This window comes from Arachis duranensis, chromosome 4, assembly GCF_000817695.3.
Source record: "Arachis duranensis cultivar V14167 chromosome 4, aradu.V14167.gnm2.J7QH, whole genome shotgun sequence".
NCBI classification, from domain to species: Eukaryota; Viridiplantae; Streptophyta; class Magnoliopsida; order Fabales; family Fabaceae; genus Arachis; species Arachis duranensis.
Genome location: NC_029775.3, coordinates 345,435 through 364,603, shown reverse-complemented (window position 1 = coordinate 364,603; position 19,169 = coordinate 345,435). Strand labels below are relative to the sequence as shown.

Sequence of the window (19,169 nt, the reverse complement as noted above, 5' to 3'; positions counted from 1 at the left end):
TTGAACAAGCCTTATTCAAAACAGAAATATTAATTCAAGACATTCCTACTCTAAAATACAAGTCTTGGAACAGCCAAATTGTCAATAACCATTGATTCTCCAAAACTAGGGACTTTGAAAGTATGATACAACATTTTCTAACTACTAGAAACACTACCAAATGGGAGCAACCTATACTGGATTCATATAACACTTCACACATCCAATCAACCTATACTGGACGTTTAAAGACGATTCTAAATAAAAATTTACGTTAAAGACGGTTTCGATTCTGACCCTCAACATTAGGGACCAAAACAATACTTACTCCTTGTGCTAACTACTAAGCTATTATATGCTGGTCTCAAAGTAAATAAGTTATTATACGACACATGCATGCTTATGTATAAGTAGGATACAAGTAGAATTTCACAAGAACAAGCTTTTTGCTTCTTCTATATTGAAATGAGCTAAATCACCAAATTAGAACACCATTCTAAACATAAACTTGTGGTGTTCATGTCTCATATGTTAAGTCAACACTTAACAATACATACCAAGATGGTATTAACGATAATTGAAATAAAAACTTAACAAAAAATTACAAAATTTAATTTCAAAGACCAACTTGATCATTTAGAGAAGATAGAAAATAAAAAACTAATTTGATTCACATGCAGAAATCTAAAAACCAAATTGAAAATTACCACTGTTTGAAACGATAAGGATAAAGTTAAAACAATCAAAACATAAAAAATATTTTTGAAAATTTTCAATAGTTTTAGGAGACAAAAAATATACGTTTATTATTATTACTATTTGGACTAGACTTCAATTGTTTAATTCTCAAACTTGTTTATACTGTAAGTCTATAAGATGACGAGAACGACGAATTGTCCAGCAATCCACCTAAACTTACAAATTAGCTTAATTACTTTTCTAATGCTTGCTTAAAAAACACATTAAATTAAACCCATTTAACTAGTTCTTATTGGTTTCCAAAGTTAGTTTCAATGTTGGGTATAACAAAAAACTAAATAACTAAAGACTATTCACATAATTTTCATAGCCGTCTATGAACCGCTTGTACAATAGCAAACATCGAAGGTAATTGCAATTCGAGCATTTTAGTTTTTATGTTCCGAGAATGTCACACTTTCTGAGCTATTGATTAAACCTCATACCATACTTATCTTTTTTGTTACTTTTTGTTGCCAAAAAATAAAAAATAAAATCAAAATACTAAAAGTATAAATGGCAATTGTCTATGACTTCTTTCTTGCCTTAACAGTTAATTAATGCACAAAAGTATCAAGATTAATGAGAAATAAACACCCATTATCAATTAAACTCTCAGGAATACATCCATTTTCCTTATATACAGCAGTCAAACCAAGCACAAGAAATCTAAGCTCCAAATTTGTGAAAAGAGACTCAATATATAAGGTTACACTGAATTAAGGTATTGCTAAAATTTTAGCAATAGGTGCTGCATTTACAGGTAAAGGAAAACCCAAAAGAATTAATATTTCTTTTATTAAGGAAACAAAAAGAGAAAATAGACGAGAAGTACGTTGTGATGCATCCATAAAACCACTAAAACCAACACAGACAACAACACAAACCCCAAAGACAAAATCACGATGTACTTGTGTCAAATTATGAACTGAAACCAGACGAGAGAAATCCCAGTCATTGACAAGATCAGGGGAAATCATCTCAGAGAGATCATCAGCATGGAAGATCCTAGCTGCACTTCAATGGCTCAGTTTATATCATTGATCGTTAACAGAACTGATAATCTTTGACTAAGCAGCCAGAACAACGATGACGATTAGAAGCACAATTCCAAATATCACCAAAAGCAAGCATGTCTGTAAAAGAAAGATCAAAACAAAGTATGAGATTAACTAAGACATATACATGAAGGTTTATAGGAGGAAAAGAAAATAAAAAAGGAAAAAGAAAGAGAAGGGGATTGTAAAAGCCAAGATCTTTCATCAACTAAATTATATAATATGAACTCCACGGCCATATAAATTTATTGAGGAAATCCAACATCTAAAACTACACGTGAGAGGTTAAATCTTAAAGCAAATATTACACAATGTATATTACCAAAGAAGAATTTGATCTTTGAGTCTTTGAAGCTTTAGCAAGTTGCGATCTTGCTTGTGCAGTTGCTGCATGGGAATGCTCAATGTTGGACCCAATATCATCTAAAAAAGTATAAATTCTTGGCATCAGATCACATGAGAAGTTCTGGACAAATAAACTTGGGATTAAGACAGATGTACTCAATTAGAATAGAAGTGAAAGTTACCAATCATAGCTCCCTGTTCATGCACAAGCACAGCAAGATCTTTAAAAATTTCATTTACTTCACCAATTTGCTGCTGAATTTCTTGAATGCCTTGCTCTCTCTCTTCAATGATAGCCTCATTGAAGGCAATCTCATTATCCAAAAACAAGACCTCCTGCCTGCAGCAAGATAATGCAATATCCGAGATACTAAGTATCACATCATGTCAAATCTAAAAATGTCAAAATACCATTTTGGTCCATGAGAAAATTGGAATTCAATATTAGTTCCTATGGTAGTGTTTGTTTCTAGAGACTGGAACTGAAACTGGAAGACTGAAACTCAGTATTGTATTTGGTGGTCAAAGACTAAAACTAAAATTCCAATCTCGGGTCACAAAATTTCAGTCCATTCAGTACCTTTAGAAACTGGAGACAGAGAGGATTAAATTTCTGGCACTGAAGACTGAAACTTTAATAACGTTTCTTTCAAAAAATACTCTCAAACTTTTCAAATTTCAATCCATCCCTCAATTTTCATATTTATCTTAAATCAAACATGATACTTAGACATAACTCAATCCAGCATATTTTACATCAAACACAATACAAAGACTTAATTTAGTCTTAGTCTCTCGGTCTCTATCTCCCTTCCAAACACAACCTAAAAGAATTTGCTAATACCTTCAACCCTAAAATAAAAAATGTTATAACAAGTTAGTACTTCCATTTGGTACCTTGGGCATTCATTATATGTATCATTGAAATTCAGAGTGTTTCAATTAATTACAGATTAGAATTTCGAAATAATTGAATTCTTACAACATATTTTTACTTAGGGGATGAAAGCATTATCAGATTTTCTTTAACTAATATGTATATTAACTCATTTTCAAAGGGGCAGCCTTCTATCAACACTAAATCACCAAAAAAGTTTTTCAACAAATTTTACAACTTGTAGCAGAACCTTGCCAGTGATTCATCAACTCTTCGCACAGAGCCACAGAGAGAGAGAGGTCGGGGATAGGAAGAGGAAAATAACAAAGAAAAAAGATGCATTTTAGCATCAACGTGATTATAGCATAATTTCCGATGACAAATAGGTTAACATTTAAGAAGTAATCTGATATACATTATTCATGTTAAAGTTTACAGCTTTTCATCAAATTCCCACATAGTCTTGTCATTTATAATGTAAATTCCTCCACAGCACCAGAAGAAAGAAGGAAAAAAAAAAGAATGTGCTTTTCACTATCAATTGTTGTATTTTAGTTTCATGTAATATACAAAAATTTACCTTCTGGATTCCACAAGAAGGGCACGCTGTTCTGGAGTCTTACCAGAATTAGCATCTGATTCATTAGGTGTATAGCTGCAAAAAGAAAAGCCCAAATAATAAGTGTTATGTGCATCGATGGCAGCCAGTAGAGAAGCAAAATTGATCACCAATAGTAACATATTCTTCTTTAAGAATGAGTTCAATATATAAAATCGTATCAACATAAGCATTAAGCCACACAAATAAGCACATTCTTCCACCGTAAGATTCCACTAATGGTTGACTGGTCACCTGGATGGAGCTGCTTGTGGAACAAATGGGGTGTAAGCTGTTTCCCTCTCTGCCGCAAGTCGCTGTGCCTTCTGAAATTCTTTCAACACGGCCTGAAAATCTTTCGCGAGTTTAGCATCTGCTATCTTCTTGTTTGCCTGCAAACACACACAATAAAGACATTAAATGCCTCTCTTATTTTATTCCGGTCAATGTAAGAGAACTCAGGGTCATATCAACCAATACATTTAACATATAATTATAACTAAAACTATCCCAAACATGTCCATCAAAAACATTCATTCAAAAACCAATCCCAACGAAACCATCCCCCAAAACAATCTGGGAAACAAAAAACACAATTTCCAGAGAGACTCATGATAACAATTCCATGGATCATAACAATTAACCTTCTCTGCACATGCAATTGAGGTAAAATCTTACATTGATATTTGATTGGTGATCAATTTCACTAGCTTGTTTAAGCTTCGCTGACGTGTCCTTCACCAATTGTCCAATGTGCAGCCTTGTCTTGTGCCTGCAACGTCAATAACGCCGTAAGAAACGCAAACCTCGATCCAATTGTTATCTCAAAAGCATCATACAAAACACAAATCCAATAAAAAACAAACCACAACCACAAAAAATTCAAACCAAAACAGTCAAGGCACATAAGAGGGAGAAAGAGGGGAACGCGATCTCACAGCTTCTCGCGGAGCTCGGGGGTGTCTTTGGGGGTTCCTAGGGTGTTGACAAGCCTCTGGAAGGTGGAGACCGCGGTGTTGATCTGGAAAATTCCGGCAGCCACCGCCTGCGTGGGATCTTGCTTGCCGTTGATGTGGCCTCGGCGGGAAGCGAACGGCCGGCCGGCCTCGATATCCTGAAAGCTCATTCTATATTATTGAATTTCTCTCTCTCTCTCTCTCTCTCTCTCTCTCTCTCTCTCTAGAGGATTGCGCGCGCGCGTGCCTGCGTAACCCTAAATAATTTTCTCGAGAAAATTGAAGACAGAGTGTTTCCTTAGAATTGGGAAATTGAAAGAGGAAAGTTGTTGCCGGTCTCGGAAGACCGATCGGAATTCGGTGAATTAGGGATGTTATGAATGTAAACGTGCAGCACCGAACCCGATTTAGAGAGAGAAGAGAGAGATGTGATGAATGATGATTACTTTTAGAGAGGGAACTTATTTTTAGAGAGAGAAACTGGAAGCGTGCCTGTTGTGGAGCGTATCGTATGAATGTTTGATGAATGATGCTTAATTGCTGACATGGATTCTTCCTTGCCGGCACGTTGACGTGGACCCACGCTACACGTGGCTCCTCAAGATACGACAAACACACATGAAGCTTCATTTTTTTACCAAGAAGTAAGAAGCACAGGGAATTAATAAAATATTTATATAATGTGTATATAATGTGTATAATAAAAATATATGGATGTTTAATTTAATAGAATATTATATATTTATTATTTTTAATATTTAAATAATTATTTTAAATAGTATAAATATATTATATTTAAGAAATTAATAATATTTTATTCTAAATATATATTTTTTAATAAATATGGAGACACATCTAAGTTTTTTGTCAACTTCTAACTAAATTAAATAATAAAATATAAAATAATAAAATTTTGTGGAGGATTAGTTATAAGTATCAGCAACCCCTTAATTACGTATTGACTATTTTTTAATGTATTGTGTTTTGAATATATTAAAATCAATGATCAATTTGTTAGTGTTGCAAGTGTGAGAAGTGTTGAAATTAGTCCCACATCAAAGAAAGTATGGAAGAGTGAGGAGTTTATAAGATGAACAACCCATTAACTTGACACCTTAAAGTTTTGAGTTGGATGTGGTGTCTTCTCATTTTATGTTCTCTTGCTTGAGCCGATAGTTAATCGGTCTCGGCAAAGGTGAAAGAATATGTTATGTTAGAACAAAAATAAATATTAAAAATATAAAATAATATATATAAATTTCTGATTTTTGTGTAAACAAAGAGAATATTTTTTGTTTATGTTTAAATTGTGGTGGGAAAGAAGAGTTGGATATATGGCTCAGTTTGGATAAATAGTTTAATTAAATTCTTTTTAACAAAATAATATAAATAATAAATACTTATATTAAAAGTAATTTAAAAATAAGTTATTTTATATTTAATTTTTTAATTTTTAAAATACTTATTTTAAGAAAAGAGTGATTAAAAATTTTTTATTATAAAAGAAGTCATTTTTTTAACTTTTTCATAAATACTAAAATAATTTTTTAAAAAACTACAATTTAACTTTAAAAATTGTACTAGACATTAATATTATATTTTTTCATAAATTAAAAAAAAAGTAACTTATGAATCTATCCAAATGGCTTTTCATATACCGACTTTTGTTGCTACTTTTAAATTCGGACGAAAGATGGAATAATTTTACTAAATTCTAATTAACTAATTATTATTTATCCAACTTTTTTGTTTTACGTACTCTATCATTATTATTTTATGAATTTAATTTTAATGTATTTTTAATATAAAATAATTTTATATATACATTTAATTATGTAATATTACATCAATAAAAAAATAATATGATTATACGACTTACATATTTTATCATGTGTAATCATTATCATTTTTTTTATCAAGTCAAAATTCAATTTGGCCATGAAATTTGATCTGATACTCAAAATAATTCTCACAATTTCGTCGGCCCCAATTAGAATCCTTAAATTTGTAATTGTGACTCTAACTTGTCTCTGTGATCATCTCCGTCACCGGAATGCTGATCTGAGGCAATTACACGACACAGTGGACACTACTTAAACGAGCATTCTGGTGACGGAGATGATTGTAAGAATAAGCCGAAGCCACAATTATAAATTTAAAAATTCTAATTGGGACCAACGAAATTGTAGAAATCATTCTGAATATCAGACCAAATTTCATGGCCGAATTAAAATTTAACTCAATTTGTATTGACATGAGCCAATCAGCCCACTAAATTCGTTTTCGAGGTCAAATTGAATAGCTCAACATCTTAAAATCTTAATGACATGATACGGTTTCAACTGACTAAGACTCATGATCCAAAGTTAGTTGAGTTGCCTCCTAGATAACCACACTATGTTTGAATCCCGGCAATAGTTGTGTTGTGGTTATAAAGTCTTTCGTGTGAGTGGGTGAATGTGTCTATAATTTAAAAAAAAAAGAAGTACACGGGTTCAACAATTGTCGCTACAAGATTCAAAATGCATACTAATGCACCTACATGCTACATGACATTTCTAATAGTTATAATCTCCACTATTTTATGTGCTTAATTAACATGAATTTAAATTTTGATTTAGGTCTTGATATTTGATCATAATTGAATTTTTAGATAGGTATCCAGTGATTATGTTTTTTTGAATATTTTTTTCATCTATGTGTTTGATTTTTGTGAGTTCTATTCAAGTAAAAAAAAAAAATATTTTATAAATGCCAAAATGATAAATTTAGAGGTTGTGGATCAATACTGTCATTGTATTAAAGTACCATTGAATCATCGAACAAGTATGCCTTTCCAAAATCAATTTGAAGGAAGTCGAAGAATATGTTAATATTATTGATTATAATCTAATTGTAACATGAGTTTAAAATTTGATTTGCATTCTCAAATTTGATTATTACTTTGGACGTATTTGATTATAACTAGATTTTGTAAGATGATTTGGAACTAGTTTGATTATCTGATATAGCATCAAACTAAACAAGAAAATTTTACATATTTAAAAATTCGTTAGATGGATACGTTCCAATAATTTTGATAGAAGATAATAATATTTTTATAATATCGTGTTATGTGCTGAGTTTGATTATCATGTCGAATGAATTTGATTATACTCAAGTTTATTATATACTATGAATGAAAAATTTGCTATTTTCATTTTTTATGAATGAACTAATAATAACTCAGAATTTCAAATAACTCAAAATGTCGAGTAAAAAAGTACTAATCACATGTAAAATTAAAATTAAAACTATTACAAAAGAAAAAAAATGTAAAAGTTTTATTGCAACACGTAACAAATCTATTAAAAAAAATGAAATTATTGTTCTTTTAATTAGTGACTTTATTGCATTAAGTTCAATAAAGATCCAAAGCCATATAGTTGAATTCATTATCAATAATGTTGCCATTATCCAAGTTGTTGTGGCTGCAATTGTATCTGATGCTGCTACAAGCATGTTCAGCAATTATCATTGAATGACAAGTAATAATATTAACATTCTTATTCACTCATCTTAAAATTTTTGTTATAAAGAATGAGTCACTTACCATGGTAATAGCTTTGATATGATCATTGGTGATATCTATGGACAAGTTACCCTGCTTGTTCAGCTCAAGCAACACGCCAACTATGTCCTCCCCTTTTTTCCATTATTATGATCTTCTTCGTGCTCTTCAATTACTCCTTTAAGAAACTCATCCAACTCCTTAAAAATCTTTTTAACACGATCCAGCAAGTCATTTATCCTATCAATCCAGCCCAATAAAAAGATATTGCTACTTCAAATAATTTGGAATTCTATGAATTAAAACGGGAATTCAGAACTTCAACTAAGAAAAATGCAGTGTAGTAACAACTAAATGTGGTGAAATACAACGATGTTTTCAAAATTTTTAAAAGCATAGCAAAAATTATACTACAAGTATGGATATGAAGAAATGCACCTTAAAAGAATTAGAATCTGCTCTCACTCTGAGCAATTGACCTTTCTAATATGTTTGGAATAACTTAAAATATGGATAATTAAAAATTTAAAATCAAATTAAGAATAAAAAATAGATAATAAAAAATTTGAAATCAAATCAGGAATAAAAAATTAACATACGAAATAAATAAATACAAACCTCATCATTCGAGTTTGTAGATAAATTAGTAAGCAGCAATTTTTCTTAAAATATAATCAAAATCCTAAGATAACAAGAACCGAAATTAAACGCGCTAAGAAGAGTTTTTGTGAAGTGCGTAGTCGAAGCAGAGGAGAGGGAAGCGCGAAAAAGAGAAGAAAGCGATGAGTAAGGTGCATGCAGTGGCGTGATCGAGGAGAAGAAAAGTGAGGTGCATGCAGTGGAACTCCTCTGCCGAAAAGAAAAGAAATCGCAATCCAAGAAGAGGGGAACAGTGGTGCAATGAAGAAGCTCTTAGAGTGGCTGAAATCGCGATCGAAGAAGAGAACCCCCTTTGTATGGGAAAGTATAGGGAGCCAATGGCTTAAGCGTACAATACGTACAATGGAGGTTTAGGAAGTATTAGAGATATAATCATTAGTGTTACATTGTCCTATTAGGTTACGCTTTTGAGATGAGTGATTTCATGATATGATATTAGAGTTTTAGATCCAAAAGGTCAGGAGTTGCTTAAGTTTTTGGGATGAGTGGTTTTATGACATGAGATGTTTATTTATCCTAATATTAGATTTAGCACATTATACATATTGTACACTTAGGTCATTGGCTCTCTAACACTACCTTTGTATTATCTCTGTATCCGTATTCATATCTTTCTACAATATTTTTATATAGTAGCTGAAATTAATGACTGAAAATGATATACAAATAGCATTTTTCATTATTATGTATTACCTTGTATGCTGTCATTTCACTCATTTGGTATGTATTTAGTGATGACATTAAAATATTAACAAAGTTAATCAACTCAAACACTAGGACAAACTCTTAATTAATAAGAGATAATATAATGCTAGTTATATATTGATAGGATTCATAATGGAAGTTAACGTAATAGTGCCCTTTGCTAATATAGTGTTTTGACATAGCATAGTGCTATGTTAATGAGGGTGTTACATAAAGCATATGTCTAGTTCACATTATCATCATAAGTTAGTGTAATATACATATCCAACCATCCATTTTTCAATTCCTAAGTGAACAACAATGTGTGTACATAACTTGTTACAATTTTCACACCAAAGGAAAAGAAAAAGGCAAACCTAGCATATGCTCACATTTATCAAAGGTTAGTTTTTTTTTCTCCCCCCCTTTTTTTTTTCTCTTATAATTGTTTCCACCTTAGACCAGTTCTCTCACCTATATCCTCTCCCAAACAACAAAAGCCTACGACGTAATCTTGTCCATGATCTTTCACCCATCAATGAAGAAACATGCAGGGCTGAAAACAGATCATGAATTGTTTTTCAAGTTTGATCTCGTATATCCCCCTCTATTGATGCAAATTAAGTGATTCACGTCTCTTTTTTGTATGAGCTTCAGCTTGTCCTTTTCTCATCATTGCCACAAACTCTTCATAGTTAATACGACCATCCTGCACAAACAACATGTCTTCCTTAATATTACTTCCCATATTTTACATCAAAAATGTTATTCGTACACTAAAATTAGTCACTAATATAAATATGTGTAATTTAATTTAGAAAAAAAAATCTTAAACAGCCCCTGACAATTACCACAAAAGACAATGAGATCCTTAACAAAAAAAATTCAATACAGTCTCTGACAAAGTGACAATTACTTCGAAAGGACAACGAGGCCTCTGTGCCAAAAAATATCAATATTATTTTTTTGGCACAGGAGCTAATCAGTTCCAAAAAAATCAGGGCCGAGTTGGGTGTGTTTTTTTTTTGTCTCGTTGTTCTTTCGAGGTCATTGTCAGGGGTCGGTTGGGTAGGTATTCACTCTTTAATTTATTTTCGATGTGTATTTATATTACTGGTGACTGATTTTAGTGTATACGTAGTATAGTTGATTTTACGTATATTCGAGAGAGGAACTTTAATAAAAACTATAAGAAAATAGATAATCAAGTAAATATATCACATACCTTATCTACATCAACTTCTTGAACGATTTCATTGATGTCTCTTCCATCGTGGATGTTGTATTCATGGAGAGCTTGCTCTAATTCTTCAGTGGTGATAAACCTTTTTTATATGGTATAACAATGAGATTAGGAATTTATTTTTAGAAGGTAATAAAATATGTAGCAGAAAGATGGGGTCAATAATATATTTGATAATTACCCGCTATTATCTTTATCAAAGTATTGGAAGGCTTTATAAAGATGTTCTTCTCTGTTCATTCTGTTCACGTGCACTGTTGCTGTGATGAATTCATCATAGTCTATGGTACCATTTCCATCAGCATCTGCCTGCAATTTTTTTGAATAAAGAAAAAGCAAAAACAATCATATTGATTCTCTTTTAAAATATGTTTATTTTAAAAGGGAAAAGATAAAACAACTTACTGCATCCAGTAATTGTTGAACTTCTTGTTCTGATAGCTTTGTCCCTTGCTTTGCAAGCCCCTGCTTAAGTTCTTCAATTGTAATGGTTCCACTATTATCAGTGTCCATTCCCTTAAACATTTCCTTTAACCCCATAATTTCTTCTTCTGATAAACATCCTGCAATAACCTATTCATTTTTGGAAAGTTTTAGTGTCATCATGCTTAGTACGTATACTATTTGGTAGCCACTCAAATAAAGACGCTCTTTTTTAAAGAACGTTTTTAAATTTTTAAAATTTAATATATATAATCGATTAAATTGTGTTATTTTTATTGAAATTAGACCAAAGAAATCAATTTAACTGAAAAATTGATAAACCAAATCTTGAATCAACATAAATTAATATTCTTTTTTTATAGAAACTAACTACAATACTCTTATTATAAAAATTGACTAAAATACTCTTATTATATATATACATATATAAATTTTAAAAATCTTAAATCCTAACCCTATGACAGCATAGAGAGAAAAAAAGATTAGAATTTAGAGTTCTCAAAATATATATAATAGAAGTATTTTAATCATTTTCTATAATAGGGGTATTGTAGTCATTTTTTATAAAAAAAATATTAATTTAGATCAGTTCAAAACTTAATTTACTGATTTTTTAGCTAAATTGATTTGTCCATCTAATTTTGATAAAAATAATCCAATTTAATCGATTACAGATGTTAAATTTTAATTACTAAAAAAACTTTAAAAAAAGATGTTTTAGGCATCTTGATGTGAGTGGCTCCCATATTTTTTAATGGTAATGCTAAGAAGACAAAAAAAAAAATCTGGCTGATTTTAGCTAATTTTTTTTGTTATTAAATATTTTCGATTTCTGAGCATGCACTCTATCTGTAGAAATAATATATATATATTTGACTAGCATCACTTATTTAGAAGTGTGGTTAATATTTCTTGAATAATTGTTATGGTATTGATGATTATTATATATTTTAATGTGTGAATAGAAAAACATTAATTATAAATTAGAAAATATATAGTAGAGTACCCTTAAAGCAACTTTCTTGAATTCATTCATTGCTTTGAATTGTTTGAGCCTACTTAGCACAGCATTATCAATAGGCTTATCTGGTGCTTCTCCATCTTCCTTAACCCAAGGATGATCTATTTTGAAAATAACAAATTCAAATTGTTTAATTATCAAAAAATGGCAACTAATAATGAATCATCTATGAATTTGAAGCTATACTTACTCAAAACTTCATAAGCTGTAAGCCTTTGTTTAGGATCTGAATTCAACATTTTTCGTACAAGATCTTTTGCTGATGGTGAAATTGAAGGCCATGGATCGCTTGAAAAGTCAACGTGACCTCTTAGGATGGCATTGAATATGCCATGTTCAGATTCTGGCATATTTTGATTTCAAGTAATTAGCATCACTACCACTGCATTTATATGGTTTGAAATTCATGATAAAGTGATTGTAATGAAAATGAAAACCTGCCCAAAATGGAGGAACTCCACATAAAAGAATGTATAGCATAACACCAACACTCCATATATCAACCTCTGGACCATATTTCCTTTTCAATACTTCAGGTGCAATGTAGTATGCACTACCAACAATGTCTTTGAAAACATCTCCTACAAAAATGCAATACTTTCTGGCTATTAAAAATATATCCAATAAAGTAAACATGATGTTATCTTCCTAGTATTTAATTTCCTTGTAACCAACATTTTCATAATTTTGTCCATTGTTTATATATTTTTGTCAAAATGGTTATTTTGACTTAAAATCAAAATGGAACATTTTAGAAAAGATGAATTAATATATTTTATATTAAATTTACGAGTTTTATTATAATGACTTAGTGTTTGCTCAAATATAAAGCAAATACAAAGAATAAGTGTTAATTATCTAATATTTTTCATAGGTAGATATTCCAACGAAAATTTTATAATTGTCTTTATATAAAAATACTTTATTTTTAGGTGAAAACTTAAGTGAAGTCGACTTCACGTAAAGTTGATACCTCAAAACTGTTAGATGAAAATTTAGCCAAATCAGTCAAATCATTTAACGGCTCTCAGGTATTAACTTCACGTGAAGTGAAGTCGATTGTACCTAAGTTTTCACTAATAGATTTTAGGAATTAATTTTCATATGCTATAAAAGTGTTATTTTTATGTAATGTGTGGCAAAATAAATAAGTCACACTTTTTAAACTAAGATCATCATAAAAAAATATTTTTAATATCTCCATCCATTATAGTAGTTGTCTTTTTCATAAGGCAACTACTCTAATAAAAATGTCAAAAATATTTTCTCTAATTTTGATTTAAAAAATGTAATTTTTTTGTTTTGTCACACTTTAAATAAAAATAACACTTTTATAACGTATGAAAATCAAGTCCTAAAATCTATTATTCAATTGTCAAAATGAAGAAGTATTTTTATATAAAGAGAAGTATCTTTATATAAAGAGAATTATGAAATCTTGGTCTATGCTTTGGTAATAACATATATGAAGTTGCATTAAAGAGTGAAAAGGATAAAATAATAATAAGAAAACCTTGCTTGTAAAAAACGGATAAACCAAAATCCGTGGCTTTAAGGGGAGCATCTTCGTCCTTGCTCAACAAGAGGAAATTCTCAGGCTTGAGATCTCTATGAATGACACCAAGAGAGTGAAAAGTGTGGACAATCTCCATAATGGTTCTTAACAAGGTAGCAGCGGCACGCTCCGTATAGTGGCCCTTGGCAATGATACGATCAAAGAGTTCACCACCCGCACACAATTCCATCACTAAATGAACAGATTGTTTGTCCTCATAGGCACCTTTCAGCTCTACGATGTTAGGCTGCCCTGACAGGTGGTACAAGATCTGCACCTCCCTTCTAACGTCCTCTATATCCTCCTTATTCACTAGCTTCCTCTTCGCAATTGTTTTGCATGCAAATTGTTTTCCTGTTGCCTTGTGGGTGCATAAATATGTTACCCCAAACATGCCTCTACCTAGCTCCTTACCCAGACTATATGACGCTTTTATGTCCTCCATTGGCCTCCCCAGCACGGGCCCGATAGGCCCGGGCTTTGTGGGTTTTGTTGTTGATGGAGGAGATGTAGTTGAGGGTGGTGGAGGCTTGCTGGCCGGAGGGCTTGTGGATGGGCTTTCATTGTTGTTATTATTATTATTATTGTTGTCGGTGCCTCCATTGTCTGTGGTTTGTTGTTGGTTTGAGTCTCCCTTGGTTGCGGTGGCCGCATTGTCGGCCTCCGGGGCATCGGCGGCGTTGCCTTGGGAGCAACAATTGCCCATGGAGGAAGGGAGGGAGGAAGGGGGGACACAAAATAAGATATAATAAATATGAAAAGGAAGAAGAAAAGAGAAAAAGAGGGGAAATAATTTGGAATGTTCATAAAATTAGAGGAAGGTATTGATGGTGAGAGATTGTAGGGAGTTTAGAGGTTGCAGTTTGAAAAAGTCTTTAGCGTGTCTATTGCGTGGTAATGAGACAAGGTAAAGATGATTTTTCGGAATAAGAAAAACAAAACAATCATTTGCACTGGTAACTTCAAAATCACAAAGGCGAGTAAGTTGTTATAGCTTTTGTTAGAGATGATGCTGTTCTTACTCTAGAGCAACTTCCAAAAGTAAGATAAGTAATATCATCAACTTATATTATTACTATTGTTCATGTCCGTGTACGGGACATTATATTTTATATTTTATTTGGATTTAAGAAAAAAAGTTATATTATATTATATTAATTTAGAGTTTTAGTCCAATTTATCATAAGACATTAAATATAAATCATGTATGTTATCATAAATAGCATTAAGTACATATGTGAAATGTGCATCGTATTCCTCCCAAACCCAATCCCTCCCATTCAAAACCTAGTACTTCCATGGCTTCTTCTATTTCTTCTTCTATCAATATCTCATCGTATTCCTCCGCACCACCTCTTTTCCGCCCAAGTGCTTCTGCATCCCAAGGCGTCAAATTGTTCAATGGATTGCGCCGTACAAATGGACATGCGTCCGATTTTGTGTTTCTCCGACTCTCCTCTAAATTCTCCTCTACTCACTCTGCTATCTCTAGAATTGAAGCTGTAGGAGGAGAACTGCATTCTAATTTGTTCGGCTCTGATGCTGCCAAAAAGGTTGAATCAGTTACGAGAATCAATCGGTTTTCTGATGAAGATGATGAATTTGATCTTGACACTCCCACACAAGGTTTTGCTTCCATCCCGGAGGCTGTTCAAGACATTCGCAACGGAAAGGTTCCTATTTTTCTCTCTCTCTCTGCCCATTCAATTTAGTTTAACTTTAGGTTATTCGCTCTCACTAGTGCTTCAGATGGTAGTTGTTGTAGATGACGAAGATAGAGAAAATGAAGGAGATTTAATCATGGCAGCAGAGTTAGTAACACCTGAGGCCATGGCTTTTATTGTTAAGCATGGAACTGGCATAGTCTGCATTAGCATGAAAGAGGAAGATCTCGAGAGACTGGATCTTCCACTCATGGTAAACAGCAAGGACAATGATGAAAAACTGCGCACAGCGTTCACGGTGACCGTAGATGCTAAACATGGTACCACAACAGGGGTGTCAGCTCGTGATCGAGCAACAACAGTCTTGGCCCTTTCATCTAGAGATTCTAAACCAAGTGATTTCAATCGCCCAGGCCATATTTTTCCACTAAAATACAGGGAAGGTGGTGTGTTGAAGAGAGCAGGACACACAGAAGCTTCAGTTGATCTTGCCATGCTTGCTGGTTTGAATCCAGTAGCAGTTCTATGTGAAATTGTTGACGAGGATGGTTCCATGGCACGATTGCCTAAGCTTCGCCAGTTTGCAGAGCGCACAAATTTGAAAATTGTATCTATTGCTGACTTGATTAGATATAGGAGGAAGAGAGATAAACTAGTAGAACGTGCTGGTACAGCTGTTATACCAACAATGTGGGGACCATTTAATGCTTGCTGTTATAGATCACTTATAGATGGCGTGGAGCATATTGCAATGGTTAAGGGTGACGTTGGAGATGGACAAGATGTTCTTGTGAGAGTACACTCAGAGTGTCTTACGGGAGATATTTTTGGATCTGCAAGATGTGACTGTGGGAGCCAGCTTGCTATTGCAATGCAGCAGATTGAGGCTGCTGGTAGAGGTGTATTAGTCTATCTTCGTGGACATGAGGGAAGGGGGATTGGATTGGGTCATAAGCTTCGCGCTTATAACCTGCAGGATGATGGACGAGACACCGTAGAAGCCAATGAAGAGTTGGGATTGCCTGTTGACTCAAGAGAGTATGGAATTGGTGCACAGATACTGAGGGACTTGGGTGTTCGTTCAATGAAGCTGATGACAAACAATCCAGCAAAATATGTTGGGCTCAAAGGTTATGGTTTGACAATTTCTGGAAGGATTCCTTTGGTAGCACTTATTACAAAGGAAAACAGGAGATATTTGGAGACAAAGCGTGTGAAAATGGGTCATGTTTATGGACTTAAATCTAACAGCGAACTGAATCCAGAGAGGGGCAATGGTAAACCTGGTGTTGATGATTCTAAGGGTGCTACTAGCCAATAGCCCTCTTTTTCCCTGCCAGCTGCACAAGTGGAAGAGGAGAGTACTGTAAATGTGTGTTTTTGCAGATGGACCTAAAGAGACATAGATCACTGGAGTCATGAATCTATCTCTGATTCAAATTTTTCCAGCTAGTTGGTTGATTTTTTCCTTGGGTGTTCTCTACTATATTAAGTTTGCTCAAACAGTTTTTGCTAAAGTATAGCACCATGTAGCATGTATAATAGATTTAGGCATTGCTTGGACAATTTTGCCTTTGTGGTTATATATAGAGGTTTTTAATGTTTGGCAAAATACTAGTTGTTTGTAATTTAGATGTTTGGCAAAATAATAGATTTAGGCATTGCTTGGACAATTTTGTCTTTAATGATCCTTTAGATTATTGTAATTTAGGCATTGGCTTGATTTTTAAGGTTTGTAGAAAATTCTAGTTTATGAAGGATTTTTCTCCATAATAAGTATTTTGCCATGCTTAGTTCTCAACGCACAATGAATTTTTTAGTGGAACTAACTGTGGATGAACTTTATGTTTGCTCCAGTTTAAGGTTACTAAAGTTGGGAGTGATTTGAGTTTTGTAGAGTAAGTTACAATGTTTGGAAGTAAGGTCATTACTAACTCATAAAATAAAATTTTTAAAATAGAGCAATCTACTTTCAAGCATTAGTACTCACCCTACAAAACTCTGAGTAAAATTTTTCTCATATATTTTTTCTTGATTCTACTTAAAAAGTGTAAGATAAAAAATCATATTTTACTGAACAATTGAAAAGATCCATTCGAGCCATTTAGTACTCTTGAAAAGAGCACAATTCGCTCAGCAAGTGTTTTCTCATATTGCAAATTATGCCTTATACATTAAACTATATTAACTCATTCAGCCAAAAAAAAGATAAACGCCTGATATTATCCTTTTCTTTTTTACATCATAACATCATTCTCTCCCAAACATTTCTTTTTCACCCGGTTCCTTGGTTCATCAAATGGCTTTGCCTAAAAATTTCTTCCTGTGTTTTCTTTTTCCCCCCTCATTCTACAATAATAAAAGAAAAAAAAGTGATAGTGCTATCCACGCATTTATCACTTGAGCAAAGTGCAGGAGGATTTCACTTCATATCTCCTTTTCTTCATGCATCTTTAGCAATTTTTTGAAACAAAAATGTCAACACTCTTCCATTGATCCCTCTCTTGTTAGAATCAAGAAAGACTACATCTGAAGCACAAGTTGTACCATTTGGTGTAACAATCATCTAAGGCCAGGTACTACTCCTCATCCTTATGCTTGGCGAGCCCATGAAGCTCAAATTCCTTCCCTCTAGGTAGAAGCCGTTAAAGAAGCACTCGAGGAACCAGTTGAAGGGGTCCATGCATAAACTAGTAGGCCTGTGATAAGAATGATAGCCCCTGCAAGAAAGCCTGTTGGAAGAGAAGAGGCAACACCAAGGTACGGCAATGGCAATGTGAACACATAGATGGATATAGGGACTGCCACAGAAACAATATTGCATGAGTTGGATTTAGATCGAAATTTCAAGTTAGCATGAAGTTTTAATGATATTATACATATATATCAGAATGGAAGGATAGTAGGATATTCAAAAAATTACAGGCAAGTGATGAGATATTGTGAATGAAAATCACAGCCACATAGAAAAGCAAAAGATTTCTATTTTCTCCTGCCAAGATTATCTAGGTTATTTTCTGCTTTTTTTTTTTTTTTTTTTTTTGGCCAAACAAATTATGTGGCCAGACATACATTGCATCTTCAAATGAAAGCCAAAATGATTGTAGCCTAATATGTTATTTCCTAACTAGATATACCACTTACCATTTAGATTAACTACAAAAACAGCTGCTACATTATGATTGTAGATCCCAAAAAATAGAAGTTTAAATGCCAATGAAAGAGGTATTGTGGTTAAGCCATTCTACCATTAGTGACACAAACCCATCTAGTCTTTAGGTAACTAACAAATAACCACTAAACATAGACTAAGCATTCCTTCTTACTTTGGGCAACATTTTCTAGATAATGTTTCCCATGCTTTTCTACATCTACAACACAATGAATTACACTGTTTAACTTTTACCAGTTACCATTACTAAGTACTAACTACCAATATTTTCATTTATACAGTAAGGGTATATATATACAAAAAAAGTATAATCAACACGTACATATGTTTAAGATTACAAAACAAGAAAGTTTTTATTGAAAATATAAAAAATTTAAGTTTTTCATGTGCCCTTAGGGCACATGTTAGCTAAACCCATATATATATATAATCTAATTGAAGTTGAGAATTAAATGTAAAGCATCTGTAATTTTGTAACCTAATAGTTCCAAAATGAATGTGTAAAAGGATATTGGCAACATCTTATATATGAAACGGGTAAAAAAGCTGAAGATCTTCTGATACTTACCCCCCATATGTGGTTTTAGGAAAAAGAAATAAACAGTTTTTTTTTCCCCTTTATTTT

At 32.7% G+C, this 19,169-nt stretch overlaps 4 protein-coding genes across 4 annotated transcripts in view; 1 reads left to right on the top strand and 3 right to left on the bottom strand.

Moving 5' to 3' along the window:
• Window positions 1–1,296: 1,296 nt before the first annotated feature.
• On the bottom strand, window positions 1,297–5,036 carry LOC107482490 (syntaxin-22). Its single transcript, XM_016103014.3, has 7 exons — window positions 4,534–5,036; window positions 4,274–4,367; window positions 3,851–3,987; window positions 3,578–3,652; window positions 2,303–2,460; window positions 2,098–2,198; window positions 1,297–1,853 (listed from the first exon to the last, which is right to left on the bottom strand). Exons 1-7 carry the CDS (start codon window positions 4,719–4,721, stop codon window positions 1,788–1,790), a joined length of 819 nt encoding a protein of 272 aa, XP_015958500.1. The 5' UTR covers window positions 4,722–5,036; the 3' UTR covers window positions 1,297–1,787.
• Window positions 5,037–10,865: 5,829 nt separating this feature from the next.
• LOC107482360 (calcium-dependent protein kinase 17) lies at window positions 10,866–14,348 on the bottom strand. Its single transcript, XM_016102808.3, has 6 exons — window positions 13,667–14,348; window positions 12,591–12,734; window positions 12,344–12,496; window positions 12,139–12,254; window positions 11,094–11,261; window positions 10,866–10,997 (listed from the first exon to the last, which is right to left on the bottom strand). The coding sequence occupies exons 1-6, from the start codon at window positions 14,151–14,153 to the stop codon at window positions 10,866–10,868; spliced, it is 1,200 nt and encodes a 399-aa protein (XP_015958294.2). The 5' UTR covers window positions 14,154–14,348.
• Window positions 14,349–14,938: 590 nt separating this feature from the next.
• On the top strand, window positions 14,939–17,140 carry LOC107482491 (bifunctional riboflavin biosynthesis protein RIBA 1, chloroplastic). The gene is made up of 2 exons (XM_016103015.3): window positions 14,939–15,381; window positions 15,458–17,140. Exons 1-2 carry the CDS (start codon window positions 15,007–15,009, stop codon window positions 16,691–16,693), a joined length of 1,611 nt encoding a protein of 536 aa, XP_015958501.1. The 5' UTR covers window positions 14,939–15,006; the 3' UTR covers window positions 16,694–17,140.
• Window positions 17,141–17,564: 424 nt separating this feature from the next.
• LOC107482492 (protein CLT1, chloroplastic) overlaps window positions 17,565–19,169 on the bottom strand; it is a gene marked incomplete in the record, with an annotated part of 10,096 nt that continues 8,491 nt past the window's right edge. Inside the window, 1 exon segment of the mRNA XM_016103017.3 lies at window positions 17,565–18,173. Coding sequence (XP_015958503.1) covers window positions 18,004–18,173 — 170 coding nt within the window.

Excerpts from the sequence above, each read along its gene's own strand:
- LOC107482490 (XM_016103014.3), bottom strand. The coding sequence starts at position 4,721 with ATGAGCTTTCAGGATATCGAGGCCGGCCGGCCGTTCGCTTCCCGCCGA. Across the intron at positions 2,461-3,577 it reads CTTCTTGTGGAATCCAGAAG|GCAGGAGGTCTTGTTTTTGG; the intron begins GTAAATTTTTGT and ends ATCTTGCTGCAG. Across the intron at positions 2,199-2,302 it reads TGAACAGGGAGCTATGATTG|ATGATATTGGGTCCAACATT; the intron begins GTAACTTTCACT and ends ATACTTTTTTAG.
- LOC107482360 (XM_016102808.3), bottom strand. The coding sequence starts at position 14,153 with ATGGAGGACATAAAAGCGTCATATAGTCTGGGTAAGGAGCTAGGTAGA. Across the intron at positions 12,735-13,666 it reads ATCCGTTTTTTACAAGCAAG|GAGATGTTTTCAAAGACATT; the intron begins GTTTTCTTATTA and ends GCATTTTTGTAG. Across the intron at positions 12,497-12,590 it reads AGTTCCTCCATTTTGGGCAG|AATCTGAACATGGCATATTC; the intron begins GTTTTCATTTTC and ends AAAATATGCCAG.
- LOC107482491 (XM_016103015.3), top strand. The coding sequence starts at position 15,007 with ATGGCTTCTTCTATTTCTTCTTCTATCAATATCTCATCGTATTCCTCC. Across the intron at positions 15,382-15,457 it reads AAGACATTCGCAACGGAAAG|ATGGTAGTTGTTGTAGATGA; the intron begins GTTCCTATTTTT and ends CTAGTGCTTCAG.